The 23,537-nt window shown below is 60.8% G+C and overlaps 1 protein-coding gene across 1 annotated transcript; it reads right to left on the bottom strand.

Annotated features, from left to right (window-relative positions):
- Window positions 1–707: 707 nt before the first annotated feature.
- On the bottom strand, window positions 708–23,382 carry MAST3 (microtubule associated serine/threonine kinase 3). Its single transcript, XM_059831633.1, has 28 exons — window positions 23,336–23,382; window positions 22,673–22,762; window positions 13,822–13,910; window positions 13,498–13,570; window positions 13,301–13,321; window positions 12,134–12,212; window positions 11,290–11,447; window positions 9,509–9,584; window positions 8,701–8,910; window positions 8,518–8,619; window positions 7,834–7,966; window positions 7,256–7,323; window positions 6,775–6,860; window positions 6,425–6,633; window positions 5,951–6,089; window positions 5,588–5,720; window positions 5,312–5,477; window positions 4,923–5,024; window positions 4,522–4,644; window positions 4,095–4,204; window positions 3,807–3,952; window positions 3,386–3,618; window positions 3,074–3,274; window positions 2,764–2,990; window positions 2,517–2,639; window positions 2,238–2,374; window positions 1,857–2,038; window positions 708–1,753 (listed from the first exon to the last, which is right to left on the bottom strand). The coding sequence occupies exons 1-28, from the start codon at window positions 23,380–23,382 to the stop codon at window positions 708–710; spliced, it is 4,509 nt and encodes a 1,502-aa protein (XP_059687616.1).
- Between the last annotated feature and the right edge of the window lie 155 nt (window positions 23,383–23,537).

The raw sequence follows: 23,537 nt of genomic DNA on the forward strand, positions 1-23,537 counted from the left end.
TGCCTGGAAGGGCAGATGGAGCCGAGTGGCTCCAAAAGACTCCAAATAAAAAAAATAAAACCTTTACATCCGCTATACGCTTATAAAATGAACCATATGCATATAAAATCACCCATATGCATCCCAGCTTGGACCGCCAGCGTTTGGGCGACGTTCCTGGGGGTTTGGGGTTTTTTTTCATTTTAAATATTACAATTGCCCCCCCGACGGGGGCTTCTTAGGAGTTTTGGGGTGTTTCCAGCTAAAACTAAAGTTAAAAAGTGGGGAAAAGCGAGTGGGTCTTTGTAAGGTTAGAGAACAGCGTGTCACCTGGCTGGGAGCCGCGTGGAAAAGCCTGGGACCCCCCGGGGCCGGGTCGGACCCTGCGACGGTCCTGCGCTGCCCGTTTAGCTTATAAAAAGTAATAAATAAATTAACGAGTATTTGCATCGAGTCCTTTCTATACACAAAGGTTGGGGCCCTGCCGGGGAAACACCACCGCCGGAAAAGCTCCCGCGTCTCTATAAAAATATGAGCATCTTTCGGGGAGTACAAAAAGCCTTGGGGGGAGGCGAAGTGCCGGGGCGCAGCCAGCCCGGCCAGCGCCGATGTCCAAAATGGCTCCGGGGACGTTTATCTCATGGATACGCCGCGCGGAATGGTTTTTTTTGGGAAGGCGGGGGGATGCCGCGGGGAGCCTGGACCATCCCCGGGTGCTGGCGTGGGGCTCAGGTGCGCTTGGCCCCGCTCCATGCGCTGCCCCAGGGTGCCGGGAGCTGAGCACCCGCCGGCTCCTGGCCCCGTGCCGGCGGTGCTGGTGGCACCCGCGGCAGTTGCCGGTGGCCAGTTGCTCTCTCCCTGCAGTTCTGGTGCTGCCAGGAGCCGCGGTCCCGATGCTCGCATCCATCCCGCCGCAGCGAGACGCTGCTGCTGTCCGGCTGCTCGGCGTTGCCAATGGGGTAGGAGCCCTGGCATTCCCACTCGGCTGCCGCCAGCTCCTGCTCATCGCTCTCGGAGCCCTGCACAGCGATCTGTGGGACCGGGCTGGGCTTCGGCTTCGGCTCCGCGCCAGCCATGCCACCACAGCGGAGGGTTGCACCCTGCCCGGCTTCGCTCTTGCTGCCGTCTTCGCTTGCCGGCACCGGCTCCGGCTCATCGAAACTCACTTCTTGAACTGCTTCTTGCTTCTTGAAGGAGTCTCGGCGCTCGGAGAGGTTCAAGCGCCGCATGACCACCACCTCCTGGTCCCGGTCGTGCCTCTCCCCAAGCCGGGAGCTGGTGGGGTGATAACCGTGCTCCCCGGGGTACGCCGGCGCTTCGCCCTCCCCCATGGCCTCCCCATCCATCGCAGGCATCTCCAGCCCCAGCTTGCGGCTGCCACCGGTTTTCTTCTCCGCCAGGATGGTGACGATCTTCTCGGCCGACTGGACGCGTTTGAGGAGGGGGGAGCGGGGGCAGTCGGCGCTGCGGGGTCGCGAGCTCTGCCGGACGATGGTGGGGGGGGACAGGGTCTTGCCCTGGAAGGAATGGGGGGTTTTGGGGTACCCGGGGAGCGGGGATGGGGAGCGCTGGGGAGAAGGCGGGCGCTGGGCGGAGGAAGGGGTGCAGGCGAGGGGCGAGGGGGGGATGCTGCTGGTGGATTTGCGACGTCCCACTTTGTAGCGTTGCCCACCCAGTTTGGGTGCCAGCCCGTGCAGGGAGCTGGGGCGCACGTGGCCGGCGGGTGACGTTGGGGTGCTGGAGGAGGGAGAGGTGCTCTGCGGGGACACAGCATCTGCCGCACAAAGAGAAACAGGTCACCGCGAGGGATGGAGGGACACGTGGCAACCCCGCCATGCCCGGCGCAAATATCCCCCCGCCGCTGCGGGTTGGGGTACCTGGGGGCAGGTCGGGAGCGGGACTGCGGCAGGGGGTCGCAGGACCCGGGGACAGGCTGTGCGTGGGTGACTCCGGGAGGCTCTCGCTGGAGGACAGCGAGTGATGGAGACCGGAGGAGAAGCTGCGGCTGGTGTGCAGGACCGATGACTGCTTGGAGATCTTCTTGAAAAGGGATTTTCTCCTGATGGGGGGGACAGAGGTGGCGGGGTCAGGAAGAGCCTCGGCTTCTCCGTAAAGCTGGTGGCCCCGAGTCTGCCGAGCCAGCGCCGGCAGGATCGGACCCCGCTGGACACCCAGGTATGGCAGAGCCAGAGCATCCCCTCCCTGGTACGGCACGTGCCGGGACAAATACCATTTTATCCCAGCCTGGTTCTACTCACCTGTCCTGGCCATCCCTTTTCCTGCTCTTCTTACTCCTCCGTGCCATCCTCGTCTTGGAGCTGTTTTTCCGAGCAGGGCCGATTTTAATGGAGGTGTTCTCCAGGGCGGTGGTCCGCAGGGCCACTTTATTCCCGCTCTGAGGGGCGGAAAATGAGTCACTGCGGTCTGAGCACCAGATCCGAACCGGCTCCCACCTCGGCTGTCGGCGGAGGCGACGCTGGGGAGCCGCTGGATTGACGCACCGGTGCCGGATGAGCAGAGCGGCGCCGGTCACCTACCTTCAGCAGCAGCTCCACAACGTCCCGGTGAACTAAACCCAGGACTGATTCGCCGTTCACATGTGTGATGAGATCACCCGCTCTCAGCCCCGCTTCCTGTGCAGGGCTCCCCTCTTCCACGCTCTGCAATCCAAAGACAAAGATTTTATTCAGATGCAAGCCTAAGTTTCCTCCCGGGGTTTTCCCATTGGGAAATGCAATGTCCAGCACCGCCGGTCCCTCCCCACGTGGAGCTCAGGCCACGTACCCAGACCATATGGTGGACGGTATAGACGTCGCTGTCGCCCATGTAGACGCGGATGGCTCGCAGGGTGAAGCCGTACTTCTTGCCCGAGCTGTGGATGATGATGGGGGGCCGCAGGCTGGCGATGGCGAGGGATGAGTCTCGGCTCGGGGAGGAGTCACGGGAAGAGGGGTTGGACGAGAGGGAATGGGGGGAGATGGGGCTCATCAGGGCGCTGCCGCTGAAATCGTCTGCAAGCGGGAGAAGCCGGCTCAGCCCGGGAAAACCACGCGGCAACCACCATCCAGCAGGATAAACCGCGCGGCACACGGACCTGATGTGATGATAAGGGACAGGGCTGAGACGGAGGCGGATTTGGGGACACGGCCACCTGGTGAGGCTCTCTGCCTGTCCGGCACGTCCTTCTGGCTGCTCAGCTGACGGCTCCCACCCGGCTCCAGGCCCCGGGGTGTTGAGTTTTTGGTGCCGGTGCTGTTGCTCCGGAGGCGGATGCGGTTCAGGCTGACGAGATCAGCTGCGCAGAGAGGAGGAGGGAAAGTTTGGGGATGTGGAGAAGCCACCCCATGCCGTGCGGGACCCCAGCTGCCCCCGGAGCATCCCGCACAAGCGCCCGCAGCCTACGCACTGGATAACGCCGATGGCTTCACCGCGCTGCCGGTCCCCGTGTCGGGGTCTCCGAGCACAAACTTGGGTCTCTCCGGCTTGGAGGATGCCACGCAAGGGCTTTCGTCCTCCGAGGAGAAGGCAAACTTGGGCATGGTGTCCAGGCTGTAGGTGCTGGGCAGTGCGGCAGGGCTGCGGCTTCGCTCGTGCCGGGAGGTGTACGGCGTGGAGCTGCAGGACGTCCAGGAGCGGAGCCTGCATGGGGAGAGCAGGAGGGCTCGGGACAACCAAAAACGGGCAAGGGGGATGGCACTGAGCCGCTGCAGCACCCCAGGACGTGTCCCAGGTCCCACTGACACCTCTGCAAACCCTCGGTGCTGGCACAAACTCTCGGTGCCAGCACAAACCCACATCAGCATTGCATCCCTCATCTCAGCACGCACCGGGGCTCTGTGCCCGCCAGCCGGCTCCTCTCCTCATCTCCCGAGTGCCTGTCCCACCGCTCCTCTTTGTCCTCGCTGTGACTCCGATCGGAAGACGAGAGGCTGAGGTTGGAGTGAGCTGCCAGGAATTCGGAGCTGCTGTACACCTGAGGAGGAGACGAGCTGTCAGCAAGGAGCAGGAATTCGGGAATCCAGGCACTCCGGTGTCAGTCAGGACACTGAGGCTTGGCACAGCCGCACTGGCCGTAGCACCCATCGTTTCGGATGCCGGCGGAGGGATTGGAGCACCTTGCTGAAGCGATGGGAGCAGGATGAGAACTGCCCGATCTCCACGGACGATTCCTCATCATTGGTTTCTTCGTCCTCCGAATCCAAGTGGCGGTACCTCTCGGAGCGAGCTGAAAGCAAGAGCCAGAGCAGGCAGGGCTGTCACCGTGTCCTGCCTGCCCGCGCGGCCCCGGAGGGACCTGCACCCGCGGGGAGCTGTATTCTGGCTGACAGCCCAGCCCCAAATCCCAGGGAAGTTTTGGGGTGAGAAAGTAGGGGTTTTGGTAAGCTGGGCAGCCTGGAAACAGGATTGCATCTATTTTGCGACTTCGGTTGTAAAGCGACTGAGTTCACCCAGGAGATTTTCACCTCCCGTGGGAGCATCCGACCTGCAGCAGGGATAACGGATTGGCAGAGGAGGGGGGAAAGGGGACGGATTTGGCCTCACTGTCGAAGTAGCTGGTGTCGTCCTCTGACTCCAGCTGGGGGATGAACTCGGCCTTCTGCCGCAGCAGCCCGTTCCAGTCCAGGTGCAGGAAGAAGGAATGGTGCTTCACCTCGTGCGCACCCCCTGCCAGGCAGAGAAACCCACGTCAGGGGGACAGGGCAGGATCCGGGATGCTCCCGCTTCCATCCCAAACCACACGGTCTCTCCTCCATGCAGAGCAAAGGGCTTAAAATAGGATGGATCAGATCTCTGTGCTGCCTTCCCGGGGTGAACCCCGAGCAGAGGACCTCCTCCGAGCATCCTCAACACGGCAGGACACGCTTTGGTTTCAGAAAATGGCTTGACATGTATTAGGGTTCCAGGTAACCGCCCGAGCGCTGTGCGCGGGCTGCCAGGCGTACCGGTGCCCAAGCGCTCGAGGGGACACTGTCTCAGCAACCGCGTGATCAGGTCCTGGGCGTCTGCAGGAAGAGCCTCGTCCCCTTCCGGCCACATAATCTCATCTGCAAGGAAAAAGGAAAAGGAGTTTAGAGTGGCTGAAGGAGTTTGGACACGACGGGGGCTGTGATGATGTGAGGTCGCAGGAGAAGTCACTTCTGGGCAAGAGGAAAGTCCCCCAGCAGCCGCAGCAGATGGAAGCACCCTCCGGAGCCAGGAAATCAAAGCTTGAGGAGCCTCCTCGCCGTTCAACCGAGTATGAAATGAAAGAATGAAGCTCTCCACGTGTTAAGGACGAGCCATGATTGCTGGGAAGAGTGAACCGAGGAGCAAAGTTGCCACCGACACTCACCACTGATGACCTGCCCGAAGAGCTCCTCGGGGGTGTCTCCGAAGAAGGGGACGCAGCCCACCAGGAACTCGTAGAGGATGATGCCCATGGCCCACCAGTCGACGGGCTTCCCATAGCCCTGTATGAGGATGACTTCTGGGGCGATGTACTCCGGAGTGCCACACACCTGCATGGGAAGCAGTGGCTGACACCTCTGCGATGACCTTTGCAAGAAGTCCCGAGGCTGTCCTGGTCCCCCGTGACGGCAGACCGGCCAAATGGAGCAGGACCTTGTACCTGCTTGTCCATGAACTCCCGAGTGTCCTTCTCCATATGCCCTTCGTAGAGGTTCGTGGTCATGTTCATCAAGCCGATCTTTGACAGACCGAAGTCTGTCAGCTTTATGTGGCCCATGGAGGTGATGAGCAAACTGCAAGAGAAGAGATGCCCCACGATGATGCTGTTTGCTTCTGGGGAGACCTGAGCAGGACCAGCTGGACCCCAAGACTTCTGGTCCTGGTGCAATGGCGCAGAACCAGGTCTTTGGGCACCAAAACCCATGACCTCACCCTGCCTTACCCTCTTGGCTTGGATCAGTGCCTCTCCCATCCCCATCCAAATCCAACCCCGTCCTTGTTCAGACCTGACCCACGTCCTCACTTGTCGGGTTTGAGGTCCCGGTGGACGATGCCGTAGTTGTGGAGATACTCCAGCGCGAGAACAGTCTCGGCAAAGTACATCTTCGCCATGTCGACGGGCAGCGGGCCCATGTTCTTCAGCAACGTGGCACAGTCCCCCCCTGTGGGGATGCGGGTCCTCCTGAGCACGGGGGCTCAGAGAAGGCAGGGAGATCACCGGGCAGGGCTACGCTGCCTCTCCTGCCAAGCAGGCTCCCAGCCAGACCCTCCTGTCCCTCCTTGGAGCAGCGTTGATCCCTGGGCACGGGGCTCAAACGCTCTCCTAGGTGAGCATGGCCACCACCTTCATCAAGGTGAGACTCAGGATCACCAAAGCATCTCCTCATGCTTCCCTCCACTCTCTGGAGCACAGCAGGGCAGGAGATGTCCGGGTGGTGTCCTCAATGCTCAGACATTGACATTGCCCCCTCCCTCCAGCCCTGAATCCTGTTCTTACCTTCTACGTACTCCATCACCATGCACAGGTGTCGCTTTGTCTCGAAGGAGCAGAACATGCTGACCACGAAGGGGTTCTCCGCGAAGGTGAGGATATCCCTCTCCACGAACACCTGCTGGATCTGGTTCCTCAGGATGAGGTTCTGCTTGTTGATTTTCTTCAAGGCGAAGCGCTGCCGCGTCTCCCTGTGCCTCACCAGGTACACGGCCCTACGAGAGTGCGAAATGCCTGGACCTCAAAACATGTCCTCCAACCACCATGACCGACTACGCAGCACCGCGGGGCTTGGACGGGGAGGACTTTGGAGATGTTTATAGATGGAGACAAGTGTTAGGAACTTCCCAACTCACCCGTAAGCCCCATTGCTGATCAGCTTGATAGTCTCAAAGTCCCCCTCGCAGGGCTTCCTCCGAGGAGCGGTGGCCGAAGGCTGGCTCTGAAGAAGACACAGAAGGTTTTTAACATTTCCTGGTGTGCCGGTGCTCTGAGTGCAGGCAGGAATTCACCGAGCACCATCACGTATCACCTCCGAGTGCTCCTTGCTGCCAGAGGACATCCCTCCCTGAGCCCTCCCCAGCCACAAACCCCAAAATCAGAAGACCAAGATGCTCTGTAGATCAAGACCCCACTCTGAGCTCTGTCCACTCAAGAAGCCAGCTGAGGGACTGTGAGATATTACACCTGAATATAGCAGTCACCCTTGGGTACAACCTCAATTAGCATCTCCCAGCCTAAGACAGCAGAGGATCTGCTGGAAGGAGCTTTGGTGTGGGGTGAGGCAGGACAAAGCTGGAGGCAGCAGGTGGGACACGCAGGTAGGACCACACTCACCTCACAGGCGTCATCGTTCTCTGGTGTGATGGTGTTCCCGCTGTCGAAGTGATCCAGCTGCACCATTTCTGCAGAAGACAGGGATGGTTTTCACTTTCTTCATGCTCAACCCTCACCAAAATATGCCCCCCTCCCCCCCCACTTTCCCTCCAAACTCGGAGATCCCGCGGGATTTAGCCACATGCTTTGCTTGAGCTGTTGTATGGAGAAATTCAGGTCATGGCGTTAAGAGGTTCAACACAAGGCTAAACATTTATATAATTCTCTTTTTTCCATAGTCATTCCGGTGTTCTTCAGGGATTATGGTTCCCCTGCCAAGGCCGTGGCTTCCTATGGATTAAGCGTTCTTGAGCTTAATCTGCTTTGCTGAACATGTTGGGAGCAATAACGAGGGATGTGGGGCTGGCCAGGAGACTTGAACACTGTCCTGCTCCTGCTGTGACCCACCCTATGACACCAGCTCAGCCCTGCCAGTCCCCCTGCCACCTCCCAGTGCCCATTCACGCTTGCCGGTGGCCAAACTGGGAGTCCACATCCCGCTGCAGACCTTGGGGCCACCAACACAAGTGGTTCCCTACCCTCCAGCGGGTCCTTGACGAGCCCCAGTTGGCTGATGATGTATCGGGGAATATCGGTCTTTATTCCCTGGCCAACTTTGGCGTGTCCTTCTGCAGCTTCCAGGAGATGGTAAAACTCCTCCGGGTCAAACTCCTGGACAGGGAAAACCAAGAACAGTCGAGAAGCGAGACTTTGCAAAGTTAAGCCTTTCCTCTAAGCCTTGCACGTGATACCTGTAATTGAGGACAGGCTCTGGATGCTTGCAGGAGAAAACTAAAAGCTCTGCTCATGTTTCTACCATTGTTCCCCCATTGTTCCCCATATAAACAGTCAATGGAAAAAAATAAAGCCCTATGAGCTCCTTCTTCCAGCTGCAGGAACCACAGCAGAAAGATGAGTGTTTTAGAAATTCAGCACAACAGCTAAAAAAACCCCTGAAAATGGATGAGAAAGCTTGCCAAGAAGTTCACATCTCCCTACTCTGCTAGGAAAAAAAAGCTTCTCCTCTCCAAGAAATGGCTTGAATGCTAGGAACGGTCTTAGCTACTTGCTACAGCCTAGCCAGGATGGTGAGGAGCAGCGGTTCCCATGGTGGACCAGGCAGGGTGGTGAGAAGATACCTTGTCTTTCACAAGGCTTTGCCTCCTCTCCGGGCAGGCATGGACCATGAAAGACAAGACACATCGGGAGCTGCCATGTCTTACCAGGCACTCCAGAAGGCGAGCAGGTCGGGAAATGATGATCAGCAGCTTCCTCACCAGTTGGTCGATGAACTTCACCTCCTCGCTCTCTGAGCGCTCCTGAGCCTGCCAGAGAGAAGACAGAAGCCAGGCGTCTATCAGTGGCCTCAGGAGACAACACCAGGCAGGGAACTGCCTCCTACTCACATCTCGGAGCATCTTCTCGAGTTTTTCCTGCAGCTCCATGAAGTAGCGGGAGGTGATGAGAGCTCCCTGGGACTTTGCCAGGCAGTCACGGGCCAGCTCGATGATCTGGTGGTGGATGAAGCCCAGCACCCCATCTGCCAGCAGCAAAGTGCTGCTCGGAGAGAAGTTTGTGATGGTGTCCTGCAGACGCTCTTCCATTTGGGCTGTGGCCTGCAAGGCAGAACGGGTGGTGATGCCCAGGAACACGCACCCCCATACCATGCGTTGAGTTTGGCCAGTCAGGATCTCATGCTACCACCTCCTGTGTTGAGTTTGGCCAGCCAGGACCTCATGCTACCACCTCCTGCGTTGAGTTTGGCCAGCCAGGACCTCATGCTACCACCTTCTGTGTTGGGTTTGGCCAGCCAAGATCTCATTCTACCACCTCTTGCGTTGGGTTTGGCCAGCCAGGACCTCATGCTACCACCTTCTGTGTTGGGTTTGGCCAGCCAAGATCTCATTCTACCACCTCCCACAGCTCCAATATCCACGTGCACATCATGGCCGTACCTGGGACCCAGCTTCCAGAGGGCTGGAAAAGCTCCACCAAAGTCTCCAGAGACCTCTGCCTGCATGTGTGATGAGGCAGACCCGCAGGTCCCTGCCTCCCCAGTTTATGACCATGTCTCCAGTGTCCTCCAACACCCCCCTGATATATCTACCCATGCATTTTATATTCCATCATGGAGAAGACGTTGTTCTGGAGAAGATGCTGTCAGGATGCCGTGGAGGGACTAACGTGCTCGCCCTCCCCAGTCCCAGCAGTTACCTTGGGGAACCGCTCCTTGTAGACATGGTTCATCATCACAACCTCGTTATCAAATGTTCCACTCGTCCGTCCAGGGCTGTGGCAGGAGGAAACCAGTTGTGTTACAAGGTCCAAGTCATTTACATCTACGCAAATAGCTACTACCCCTAGAGAACAATTTGTTCCTTCTTCCTAACTCCCGATCCCAAGCGGTTAAAGCTCATCCGAGTGGAGCCATCAGCCTTGGGCCAGCACTTCCAGGAGCATCCCTCCCACTGTGCATGGATCTGGAGGTCCCTGGGACCTGGTCCAGGGAAGGTTAACATCCCACAAACCCAGGTCTCCAAACTCAAGTCACTTGAAAATCCGGAGCCGAGAGGCTGGTGCATCAGTCAACCTGGCTTTGAAAAGCAAGCTCATCCTTTCCTTCCTCTGGATCCCACAATTTCTGGCTGTCGTTGCCCTTTTTGCAACTCACCAGCAAAAAAAAACCCAACCAAACCCTGTGGTGGACGCAGGACCTTCATTAAACAAGGCTTCTCTCTTATCCTCACCCAACGTTGCCTCTCTCAGGCCCCTGCCTGGTGATCCCGTTATGCAAAGCAAGTCGCAGGAGCAGCCAGCAACTCATTAACCACTATATAATAAATGCGGTGATTAAAACCAGACCGAAGCCACTTGCTGCCAGCCCCAGCCCAGCCCCGGCTCAGCCTTTGCCGTGCCGACTGCAGAACTGGTATCTCCTCGGTGAAAACCGCATCACCTACAAAACCCTGTCAGATAATTAATCTGATTTTAATGAAATTTCAGCTGGCAACACGCAGGGCTATGGCTCTGCCTCAGGTGCAAAGAGGGTCGGGAGCTTTTTCAGGGGGAAAAGGGGATTTAACCGAAACATCCCCTGTATAAAGCACAAGCTTGTGGTGCTGGACAAGCAGAAACGTGACGGGCTCTTTGCGCAGGACATGGTCTTGGAGCAGCAACACAGAGCTCAGGAGGTCCATAGGGTCTGCTCGCACGATGCTATGGCCACCGGCTTGACGCTCTCTCCAGCCCACAAATGTCCACCCACCTGCGCTCCTTGTTCTTTGCAGAGGCAAAGGCCAGGCTGATGCTCAGCAAACACAGGTGCTATTTCCCAACCCAAGCCCAGAAACACGATTTTTAACCTTTTAACGGCAGGTCAGGCTGGTGACCTCCCAGCCGTGCCCTGCAAGGACAGCCACCGCTTGGGCTTCTGCTCGGTGGTCCCCTCCTCTCCACCGAAACCTTTGAGACAATGAAGCAGCTGCAAACCAACTATTTTGGAACAAATCCCACTTTCTCCAGCTTAAGCCCCAGGAAACATCGCTCTCAGGTGTCATCTGCTGCCAGGAGAGCAATGCCACATCCCAGCAGCCAAGAAAATGCTGAGAACCAGACCCTAACGCCCAAAATCATGGAGCTTAAGATCATAGACTCATGGAATGGTTTGGTTGGGACGGGATCTTTAAAGGTCATCTAGTCCAACCCCCCTGCAATGAGCAGGGACATCTTCAACAAGATCAGGTTGCTCAGAGCCCCGTCCAACCTGACCTTGAATGCTTCCAGGGATGGGGCATCCACAACCTCAAGCCACAGCTTTTCCACTCCCCTGCAAGGGGAAAATCCCTATCGGGGTCAACACCTTGGGATGGGCTAAACAGGACCGGGACGTCCCAGGAACAGCTCACGAGAGGGCAGAGGATGCAGTGGATGTGTCGGCAGCCGGTGCATCATCCCGGCAGCGCCGTGGATGCTCCCCAAGCCGGTGGGTGCAGTACCTGAGGCTCCTGGATCGTGGGCGCAGGCAGGGCGAGTGCCGCCCCTCCTCGTCCGTGACGCTCTCCGTACTGCGGAAATGCTTAGAAAGGAAATGCAGCTCATCAGGGGTGGGCTGGTACGGCAGCTGGTGCAGGCGCTCCTGGGAGGATGAAGACGACTGGAAAGAAAGAGGGATGCAGGGGATCAGGAGACGGATCCGTTCTTCCCGGCAGCGAGGCAGAAACCAGCAATCCCATGAGGAAAATATTCCTCAGAGCCTCTTAGGAGGCTGGAAACACTGACAGACAGCACACTCTGTGCTGGGTAACGTGAAACACGAACGGCAAGGCCAGCCCGGGGAGGTCTGCACTGCCCACTCCCACCCCAAACCTCCCGCTCCCCCACTCAATCCGGCTCCACTGATCCCCCATCCCTTGTACTCGTGGCATCCCAGGTGGCTCCTGCCCAGCCATTCCCCTGCATGGTCGGGATGCGCCCCGGACATGCTCCACCCATGACATGCAGGGATGCTGTAACACCCAGGGATGGGATGCTGTAACGCCCAGAGATGCTGTAACGCCCAGGGATGGGATGCTGTAACGCCCAGGGATGCTGTAACGCCCAGGGATGGGATGCTGTAACGCCCAGGGATGGGATGCTGTAACGCCCAGGGATGCTGTAAGCCGTTAGCCGAGCTCTATGGCTTTCTTAAAAGCACATTTGGAAAACACGATGCAGCTAAAGCACACGGTCCTCTAGGAATGAGCTGCCTCGAACCGACACCGCGGGGCTCGGGAGGCATTTCACCAAAAATCAGGGGGTTTGGGTTCTTCTCGCCTGCTGCCATGAGAAAGCAAATGTTACCGAGACAGTGGAGCTGGGGGTGTTGGTCCCATAGCCAGAGGAGGGTAGCGAAGCCAGTGACCACCTTCTGCCATCAGCCCTGCGAGTGCAAACGCGCCGATCACATAAAGGGAAAAAAACAACATCTAAATGCAAATAAATAAGGTCAGAGTGATAAGGATGGGGAAGAGGACGCGGGTTTGGCTTAAATAATAAAGCCCTGAAACCTCTTATCAGAATGGACTGAAATTGGGTGAAATAAGAGGGGTTTGCAGGTGAGGGGGGCTGTTCTGCAACTCCGGCGCGCAGGTGTCCATGGGGACGCTGAGAGTGAGCAGGGTCCCCACAAAGGGACAGCGCTGGGGCTCGGTCAGGTGGCAAATCCCTTCCAGATGGAAAAAAACCCAACATGAAAAACTCATTTTTAATTAGAGCAAAATTCCGCCTTCTGGGACTTTGTTCTGTGAGAAATCGGGATTCCTAAAGATCTGTCCTGAGACAAGAGGCGCCGCGGAGCAGAGCCCGGTTATAAACAGGAAGGCAACTGCTCGTACGTAGGCGAATGCTTCCTCTTGGGGATGTTTCTAATGGACGGGGCAACATCCAGGTCAAGATGAGGCCCTTCACCTCCCGCCGCCGTTTCCTGTGCGGGGTCAGGGATGGCAGGAGCTGGCAGGGTGCCAGATCCGGCACCGGCACCACCGCGTGCCCTCACCGCCGGCAAGCTCACAATCCCCTGTTTTGGCTTTTTGCTCAGTTACAAGCATGAAAACCATCCATAAGCCTCCAGCTTTTTTCCATGTGACGATCGATGGGATAAAATCAGCCGTCTGCCCCCATGTGTGCAATTAATTAATTAGTTAAACAGGATTTTGGAGTCTGTGTCTCGAGCAGCGCTGGCTGGGGAGGGGATGCAGCAAGATCTGCCTCTGCGGGGACCCGGCCAAGCATCCGTCCCTGGACATCTGCCGAGCATCCGTCGGGAGCGCTCAGAGAGGGTCCGAGCTGGGGCTGAGCTCGTGGCCGGGGACAGTGTGATGGGAACAGGGATATTTCTGCTCCTGGTGCTGCAGGGAGCCTGGTCCCAGAGCAAAATCTCCCGCTCGGGGTTGCACACAAAGAAGGACTGTGCCGATGCGGAGCAGCCATCTCCCCGGAACGCAGCCCTAGCCCGTCCCCGGTACTTGCCTGTCAGTCCGAGGAGCATGGCTGGGGTGGTGGGAGGCACCAGTCGCGGCAGAGCCAACAACACCAGGCCAAAAATCAGGGAGAAAAAAAGCAAAGAAAATCAAAACAAATCCCTTGAGGTCAAGAGAACAGTCCCAGCTGGTGAATTACAATTATTAGTGAATATTAACGGTCTAGGAAGGGGGCCGGGAGCTCACCTGCGGGCGAAGGGGAAGTTGATGGAGGTGCTGGCAGAGAAGTTGCGTGGGCTGTCCAAGGGGCTGCTCCCGGCTGCGGGGAGAAAGGGGGAAAAGTCACCCCGACACCCGCCCCGGCGTGACGCCCAGGGTGCCATGGGCTGCTCCTTCAGGGGGAAGAGGGGGTAAATCGCTTCCCAAGCTATTTCCTCCCGGAAAAGGCACCCACGGCCAGGAGCCAGCCCACTGCTGCTAACAAGGTGCTGCAGAAGCAGAAGGGTTACCCTCCAAAATATTTGGGTAATTTTGGGAGATGCTCAACCCATCCCCTGGGACATCCCTTACCTGTTGGCACAGAGAGGGGGGAGAGAGGCCGCGAGAGGGTCGGAGAGGGGGTGCCCACCACTAAGCTCTTCCTATTGCTGCTTCGGCAACTAGGGAAGAAAAAGAGGGAATTAATTTGGGGAAGCAAAGGACGGGCAGGGCGGGACGGGCTTGGGCATGTGTGGGTCCGCTTGTACACGATGCCCTGTGCCAGGGGACACGGCTGCTGTCACCCCATGGATTATGGATCTCCCACCTCAGGGAAGATCCGTCCCCGGTTCAACACCGCCAGAGACGGACCGACGGGGTTATTTTTAATGACGAACTGTCTCGTTGAGGTCCCACTTCTGGTTTTGGCTCGCTGGGGAGGGCAGAGGCAGGCGGCCCCTTGGGCAAGGCGCCGAGGGCAGGAATAGAAAAAGGGATGTAAAAGGAGGAAGCGATGGAAATGCCAAGCGGCTTCAGGCCACAACCCGACCTCCTCCATCACGTGGAAGATGCTCCCCAGTTCCTATAAACCTCCTTACATTTGGTGGTCCCCATGTCACAGCGGGGAGGGCAGTTTGGTCCCCGACCCCCCCGCGACTTGGCGGCGGCGCTGGGCACTTGCGATGCCCCGGCAGAGGTCCGGCTCGGCCGCGCTCCGGCAGGCAGCGGGAAAAAGCCATGTGTGCCGGCGCCGGGGTGAAAAGCAGCACCGCGTGCAGGTCTACGCTGATGGCGCTGGCACCTCGACACCCCAAACACCCTGACACCCCCGTCCTGCTGCCGCACCCCAGCATCCTGCAGAGCTCCTCTGAAACAACCGAAAGGCCACGTCCGCAAGCGCCGCGTCTCCGCATCACCGGCTCTGCTCCTGTCCTCCCAACTGACAAGATTTCAATCCTTCTTGCAGGAATTTCCTTTTTCCTTTCCTTTCAGCCCTTCTCCAAGCCCTGAGCCCAAGGCTGCCTCAAAAAGCCGCAGGGATGCTGCAGCCCCCCTCCCGCTGCATGCAGCCCATTTCAACCCCATTTAAAATATGATGGCCTCATTTAAGTTCTCTTTCGCTCTGCCGAGAGGGAACTGCAGATATCCAGAGCACAGAGCAGAAGCTGGTGTGCAAGCACGAGGACAACCTTCCCCTTCCTCTATCTGCGCTTCCTCGGGCTGCAAATTCTGCAAAGGCGACATTGAATTTCCTCGCCAGGCTGGGAACAGGAACCTGCACGGATGCCACTAATTAAATGACATCATTTAACATCACGCCGCGGCCAAATACACCCGCAAATATTGAGAGGATGAACCCAGGGTGAAGGGACTCTCCCCAGATCCCCAAACCAGAAGCTAACAGCAGATGCGGTAGCTGGCGTACAAAGGACGGCATTTTGCAACACGCCGTCCCTCCAGATGGATGTACGTGGCACCGATGCACGGCCAACGCCGGCGCCGCGTGGTCAGAGCTCCACGTGCGTGGTCAGAGCTCTGCGTGTGACGGCTGTCACCTCCCGCTGACACCTCCTCCATCGCGGGGCTCCTCCTGCTCCCACCCTAAAACCGTGAGCCCCAACTCTTCTGCTCGAGACCGAACGTCTTGGCCAAGCCAGCGACTGGGGAGGCTGCTTGGGGCCCCCCCAAACCCTCCTCTGCTGGCTGCACCCTCCCTGCACCCAGGATCAGGGTCCCAGCATGTCCCCCCAGGACATGCCCCCCCGAGCTCACCCGGAGCTGTGGTGGCTTTGGAGGGCTCGGAGCCTCCTGCTCAGCACCGGAGCTGAGCCGTGATGCCGGGGGGGGGGAGGCAGAAACCTTCCCCCCCCTCAGTCACCCCTTCCCGTCTCTGCCGGGCCCCTCCGTTTGCTTTTCTTGCTTAAACACAGGTTTGAACACCAACTGCAGCACCTACAGCTGCAACCTCCCAGCCCAGCACCCACCCCCCGAGCAAGAGCAAACCACAGCCTCGTGCTGCCGCCGGCTCTGCGGGCCGGATGGGAAACCGAGGCACTGCAAGCGAACCCGTTCCACCACCGACGCGGCACAAGCGGAGGTTTATTAACCGGGAGGGCTGCAGAGAGCAGCCAGCTTTGGTGTTGCTGCACCATTCGGTCCTGCCGCGGGGACCGAGGTGCACGTGCATCTGTGTCTTGCAGGAGGGGACATCCCAGGGGACAAAGGGCTCGCTCCTGCTCGCTCGGTTTCATTTTGGAAGTGAAAACAAGCCTTTAACGAAGCAAGTTCCAGTAATGGTGACACAGAGGGAGGCCGACGTTTCCTGTTTCCGCGCGCTCCACCCTCGGCTCCGCAACCATCTTGCGCCACTTTAACCCCCCTTCGCCTGATGCATCGTCTACAGCTGGTTCCCATCCTTCACGGCACGGAAACCTCGGGCTACAAACGAGCCTCGGGGTAGAGACGAGCTGCCGAGCCCTGAAGGCAGGAGCTAGGGCTGCTGCCCTTTCTCCCTCCATCACCCACTTGCACGTTTGGTACCAAAAATGGAGTGGAAAATTGCCGTCAGCATCTCCCGCGCTGTTCACGCTGAGGCTGCCTTGCCCGTTGCCATCCAGGGCTTATTTCAAAGGATGTGGAAAGTGTGCGATGGGCGGTGTGACCCCAAAGCCTGGAGCAAAATAATGTGTCACCCGTCCCAAGGCTGCCTGCGAGGAGGAACCAGCATCTCCCACCGCCTGCCAGCACCCGCACCAGCACCCAGCCTCGGCACGGCAATGCTGGGATGTCCGCAGGCAGGTGACAGAGCAAAATCTGGCAGCTTCCCGCAGGCTGCCTCCTCGGTGCTGTGGGAAGGGCAGGATCCAGCTGCCCTGACGTCTCTAACCGGCAAAAGGCTCCACCAGGATCCAGGCGAGCGGCGTTGGGTGGCAAGGAGTCGCACCGTGCAACACTGAGGGTCACGCTAACCCACCCGGCCGTAGGCCACTGGGAAATGCACGGAGGGACCGCAGCATCCCGCTCCTCTCCCGCGGGATCCGACCCTTAAAACTTCCCAGGATGGTAGAGCATCATCCGTCAGATGCCAGCCCGGTGCTGGGCACTGCCGGCGGGTGAATACCGGGCAGAAAGCCGTCGATTCGGGGCAAAGCGGGTGCAGGGTGGTGGGAGCAGTGCGGCTGCGAGGTGGAGTCAGGGCGATACGGGAGCGGGCGCAGTCTCAAAGTGCAAGCAGGCGGCTCCGCTCCCGGCTGCGTGATTAAGAACACGAGCCGGCGCTCCCAGCTCCCGTCTTTGCATGGCTACGGACAACATTTTTCCTCCGTATCCCCCAAACGGGCGCATGGCGCTCGCGTGTCTGGAGATTTGGGGAAGTGCCATGGATCACCACATCCTGGAAAAATCACTTTCCAGTGGGATAAGTTTGTGTTTAATGTCAAAATCCACTGAACCAAGCAGCTACATCCCAAGTTTCTCCATGACGTTCCTTCTCCATGACTTGTGACGGGCGCTGAACTCGGCTGCCTCCGGGGATGGAGGCTGGGATGGGGGAGGCTGGGATGGGGGAGGCTGGGATGGGGGAGGCTGGGAACCAGGGTCTGGATGGTAAAATGCAACACACTGCCTGGCACGGGCCATGCACAACCCCACCACATCTTCACAATCCCACCAGGAACCTGGCATAGCTCCACAGAGCCGCCCTGTCCCCTCTTCCCGCCCCAGCCGAAAGCCTGGCGCTGCGGATGCTCTTATTAACCTGCCCCGGAGCCCCGAACAACGCACCGGGCACCTCCCAAGAGCAAAATCCCAAATCCTCACAGGGAACCGCCAGGTACCAAGTCATCTTGAGACTTATTTATTTCTTTGTGCTGCAAGAAAACAGCCTAAAAAAACCGTCCCGCACCCTGGGATGCATCCCTGCACATCCCCGTGCCGCAGTTTCCCATTAGCGGGTAGGAAACGGTACCTGTTACGTCTGCTGGCACGTTTTCCCGCAGCGCGCGAGGTGCGAACAGCCACGGGCAGCATCCACGGAGGAGAAGAGCCCCATCAGCCACCGAACCACCAGCCGTCCTGCCCCGCGCCGGCCATCTCAGCATCCCCCCGCGGGAAATTAGAATCTCTCAGATCTCTTAATCCCACTAAATAACATCATATGCTTTCTGCCCATTGTAAAATAGGCCAGACCGGTTCTCGCCGTGGATTCGAGGAATACCAATGAAAGACAAGCAAATCCTCTGCCCTTCATGAGAATTTCAGCCTCACCGTGCTCAGCTGGAGACAGATGACTGCCTAGATCATCTCTCCAATTACACATCTCTCCCAGGGCCGTGCCGACTCGGCCACCACAGGTTGGAAAACCCCATCCAACGCCTTTCCTCATTTATTAAAGGTCCCCCTCGCCCATCCTTGCACACCGGCAGATGTAATTCCTGCAGCTCGGGCGAAGCACGCGCCTTCCCGGGGCTGGGATCGGTGCTTCACGGATTCATTTGCTAAGCAACCCCGTTGCTTTGTGCCAGCCCACGGTAATATTAAAAGACATTCACAATGGGAATATCTCCCCTCTGCCTCCGCGCTGTCTTAAACACCTTTTTATATAAACCCATGGAAGGGTTTTATGCCTGGGTTGGCTACAGCACCCCAAATCTGCTGGATGGAGGTGCCAGCACCCCGGAGGGCTCAGCGGGTGCTCACTGCACCTCTCCCAGAGCCGGCGGCGCTGCCTGTCCCCCTCCTCGGGGATACGTCCCACCTACCTGCCTGGGCCGAGCCTGGCGTTGCAGCTGGAGAGCTGGGGTAGCCCCCCCTCGCACCCCCTTTATGCAGCAGACCCCCCCCCACTGCCCCAGCCCCACTGCTGGAGGGGCTTTGTCCCCCACAGCCCTGCCCCGGCCCCTTCCCACCCCCCCGGGCACCCTGGGGACCCTCACGCTGGCTCAGGACATGTCACCGCGTGGGACACGTCCCGTCGGTGCGGTGCCCACAGGGGTATTACACCCCTTGTTCATGCAAGACCTGCCCCCCCCCCCCCCCCGACATGCACCCCGGTGCACAGAGCCCCAACCCACCCACACCCCCCCGGGAATGGCGCGCAGCACCCCAAAACGTGCGTCCCCTAATGCGCCGCGACCCTAAACTCTGCCCCCCCCCCCGCCCCAGCACTGGGTTCCCAAGCAGCGCGCTCCCCCCGCCCCGTGCACAGCCCACCCCAGGCAAACTCGGGGCTCTGAGGATGCACCCCCAGTGCACAGCACCCCCCAAAAAGATGCACCCACGGTGCACAGCGCCCCCCCCCAAACCATACACCTCTGTGTGCACCCCCCTGGTGCACAGGGCCCCCCCGAACCATACACCCCAGGGTGCACAGCCCCCCCCGAACCATACACCCCAGGGTGCACCCACAGTGCAAAGACCCCCCCAAACCATACAACCCCATGTGCCCCCCTGGTGCAAAGCCCCCCCAAACCATGCACCCCCGTGTGCCCCCCCAGTGCAAAACCCCCCCCAAACCACACACCCCTGTGTGCCTCCCCGGTGCAAAGCCCCCCCCAAACCACGCACCCCCATGTGCCTCCCGGTGCAATACCCCCCCCCCAAACCACGCACCCCCGTGTGCCCCCCCGGTGCAAAGCCCCCCCCAAACCACGCACCCCCGTGTGCCCCCCCGGTGCAAAGCCCCCCCCAAACCACGCACCCCCGTGTGCCCCCCCGGTGCAAAGCCCCCCCCAAACCACGCACCCCCGTGTGCTCCCCCGGTGCAAAGCCCCCCCCAAACCACGCACCCCCGTGTGCCCCCCCCGCTGCAATACCCCCCCCAAACCACACACCCCCGTGTGCCCCCCCGCTGCAATACCCCCCCCCCCCCAACCACGCACCCCGGCGCGCAGCCCCCGCAAAACCATGCGCTCCAGTGCCCCCCCATGCACGCTCCCCCCGCCCCGCCCCACGCCCGCGGGGTGCCCCCCCCGGTGCCGGGCCCCCGCCGGCCGGTACCTCTTGGAGCGCTGGAGCAGGGCGCCGGCGGCCCGCTGGCCCCGGTAACCGGGCGGGGCGGCTCCCCAGCAGCTCGGGTCCGACATCGCGGGCGGCTCGGCCCCGCCGGGGCCCGGCCGTATCCACCGGCACGGCCGAGCGGCGCCGCCGGGGGCGCGCGGGGCCGGGACCGCGCCGGGGCTGGGGCTGGGGCTGGGACCGGGGCCGGGCTCCCGCCGCCGCCTCCCGCCGCCGCCCGCCCCTTCCCGCCCGGCGGCGCCGGGGTTACCATGGAGACGGGCAGCGCCCCGAAACGGGCTCGGGGTTTCCATGGAGACGGGGGTGGCACCCCAAAAGGAGGGGGGAAGGGGGGGTTACCATAGAAACGAGGCAGCGCCCCGATATGGGGTCGGGGTTATGGTAGAGATGGGGCTGCGCCCCGAAATGGGGGCTTGGGGTTGCCGTAGAGACGGGGCAGCACCCCCAAATTGGGGGCTTGGGGTTACCATGGAGATGGGGCAGCACCCCAAAATGGGGGCTCGGGGTTAGCATCAGATGGGGCAGCACCCCAAAATGGGGTCGGGGTTACCATGGAGATGGGGCAGCACCCCAAAATGGGGCCAGGGTTACCGTAGAGATGGGGCAGCACCCCAAAATGGGGGCTCGGGGTTACCATGGAGATGGGGCAGCACCCCAAAATGGGGGCTCGGGGTTAGCATCAGATGGGGCAGCACCCCAAAATGGGGTCAGGGTTAACATAGAGACAGGGCATCACCCCAAAAGGGGTTCAGGGTTGCCATAGAGACAGGGCTGCACCCCAAAATGGGGCCAGGGTTACCATGGAGGTGGGGCAGCGCCCCAAAGTGGGGCCAGGGTTAACGTAGAGACGGAGCAGCACCCCAAAATGGGGTCAGGGTTAGCATACAGATGGAGCAGCACCCCAAAATGGGGTCAGGGTTAGCATACAGATGGGGCAGCACCCCAAAATGGGGTCAGGGTTACCACAGAGACAGGGCTGCACCCCAAAATGGGGCCTGGGTTACTATAGATATGGGGCATCATCCTAAAATTGGGGCTTGGGGTTACCATAAAGATGGGGCAGCACCCCAAAAGGGCTTTGGGGTTGCCATAGAGACGAGGCAGCACCCCGAAATGAGGTCAGGGTTACTACAGAGATGGGACATCACCCCAAAATGGAGGCTTGGGGTTAGCACAGAGATGGGCTGCACCCCAAAATGGGACCTGGGTTACTATAGATATGGGGTATCACCCCGAAATTGGGGCTTGGGATTACCAGAAAGATGGGGCAGCACCCCAAAAGGGCTTTGGGGTTGCCATAGAGACAGGGCAGCACCCCAAAATGTGCTCAGGGTTACCATGGAGATGCAGCATCCACCACTCGTGCATTTGAGGGGCACGAATCCTCCCCTACGTCGGCGGGGGTGGCCGCAAAGCCTGGGGCTCCCTCGGGGGCAGCGCTCCCCTAACGGCACCCTGCCACCCACGGAACGCCGGGCTCGGAGGGCAACCGCCCGGCAGCGCCCCGGCAAGAGCCCTGCCGCCCCGCAACCTCCCTCCCACGCCGGCTTTCACGTTTAATCGGGGAGATCCCACGCAAAGACCCAACGACATCCATCCTCCTTAGTGCCGGTGACAAAACCCTGTGCGGTGGCACGGTGACAAAACCCTGCGCGGTGGCACGCCGGGGCCGGCGGAGCCTCCTGAGCCGCATGGCACGGCATCACCACACTCGCCAGGCAGCAGCTGGCGAGTGCCACGGCCAGAAATCCCGATGCCGGTGGGTTTGGGCAGGGCTTCAGCGTGGCGAAAGGGCAGCACCGAACCCGGCAGCACCGCGCTTCCCCTCCCCTCCTACCCAGCAGCCACGAGACGCCAGCACATGGAGGCACCCAGGGGTGCTGCCTGGCTGCCCGTCCTCATCCTCATCCCCGTCCTCGTCCCCGTCCCCACTGCAAGCATCCCAAAAATGCCCTCCATGAGGCCTCGGCTGAGCAACCGCATGGTTGCGCTTGTTTATCCACATGCTGCGGGCAAGAGGTGGCCAGCCAGGGCTTGCGGAGGGAGCATGGCAGGCAGGGACCCCCGTGTGCAGGCAGGGACCCCCCTGTGCAGGCAGGGTGCAGGCAGCACCCTGGCTCCTGCCTGCCTGCCCGCAACAAACGGCTCCGCCGGTTGCTGAGCAGCGGCAGAGCTCCCCGCCGGTTCCCTCTCACCTGGCGCCAGCGGCTCTTCCTGGCAGACGGACGAGGTGCCTGGCGTCACCCATGGGTGCCACGCAGGCTGCAGCTCTGCCCTGCGGGCACCACAGGGCACAGGGCCCGGGCGTGACTGTCGGCTGCCAGCGCACCCGCTGCACCTTGTCCCCGGGGCAGGGCGCAGCCGGCACACGCCACAGGATCTGGCCACCCGCCTCTGCCACCGCAGCACCCAGCGGGGCACCGCAAGGGGCTCACGGCATTTTGGGTGGGGGGCACCCATCCCCCAGAGCAGCCCCCCCTCCCCTTCCCCCCCGGCGGAGCAGAAAAGGCGGCGAGGGAGGTTTCCTGGGCGGGATGAAGGCACCAGCCCTGCTCCCACCCTATTCCCATCACGATGCCCTGCCCTGGTCCGATTTTGAGGTGATCCCCACCAAAACCGAGGATGCCCGGAGCCTGAGTTCGAGCTACCGCGACGGTATTCCTGTCAGGGCTCCCCGGAACGGAGCAGCCGGAAGCAGAGACGGAGCCCACTGGCACGGCTAGGCCACTTTTGGGGTGCAGAGGGCTGGGGACAGACCACGGACGTTGCCCCACAGGCCCCGCAGACGACAGTGCTGCTTTTGGGGGCCCCCCTGGGGCATGCCTGGGGTGGGAGACCCACCTTGCTGCCCCCGTCTCCACCTCTCCCCCACCCCGTTCCCCGGAGCTGGCAGCGGCGGTGCCCGGGGAGGGTTTGGGGGGGGTCTTACCTCCAGGGGTGCAGGGTTAGTAAGGGGCTGCAGGGGCTGCAGGGGCTGCAGGGGCTCAGCAGCGTCGGGCTCTGGCTGCTCGGAGACAAGCTGCAAGGCAAGACGTGCCAGCGCGGCGTCAGTGGGTGCCGGTGGGCACCCCGGTGGCACAGCCCCCCGGCCGGGCTGGGGGGTCCGGAGGGGGCCAGGGGCCAAGAGCAGAGGGGGCAAGGGCTGGAGGGGGGGCCCAGGGCTGGAGCTGGGGGACCAGGGCTGGGGGGGGGCAGGCAGGGTGGGGAGAGGGGAGTGGGGCAGAGCTGGAGGGGACAGCGGGGACACAGCGGGGTCTAAGGTTGTAGGGGGGAGGACACCGGGTGGTTCGGTGCTGCCGGGGAGGGGTCACCGGGGGGGGGGGCCGGGGATGTGGGTGCGGGAAGAAGGGCTGGAACCTGCGGCCCGGGAGAGGGGATGGACCTGGATGGGGCTGGGCTGGGGATGGACCGGGATGAGGATGGACCGGGACGGGGATGGACCGGGATGGGGATGCTCCGGGATGGGGATGGACCGGGACGGGGATGGACCGGGATGGGGATGCTCCGGGATGGGGATGCTCCGGGACGGGGATCCCCGGGGTGCCGCGGCCGCCCCCGGGGCCGGTACCGGCGCGCCCCGGCCCCGACTCACTCCAAGGTCAGCGAGGGGATTTTCAGCCTGTCCCGCCGCGACTTCATGCCGCCGCCGCCCCGCTCCGCTCCCCGCTCCCGGCTCCCCGCGCCGCCGCCGCACCGGCTGCCCCCGCGCTGGGCGGCTCCCGCGGGCGGGCGGCACCGGCGGCCCCGCCGGGGCTCCCTGCTCGGCCCGCCGGGCCCGGGCCCGCCCCTGCGGC

Source organism: Gavia stellata, chromosome 32, assembly GCF_030936135.1.
Source record: "Gavia stellata isolate bGavSte3 chromosome 32, bGavSte3.hap2, whole genome shotgun sequence".
Classification (NCBI taxonomy): domain Eukaryota; kingdom Metazoa; phylum Chordata; class Aves; order Gaviiformes; family Gaviidae; genus Gavia; species Gavia stellata.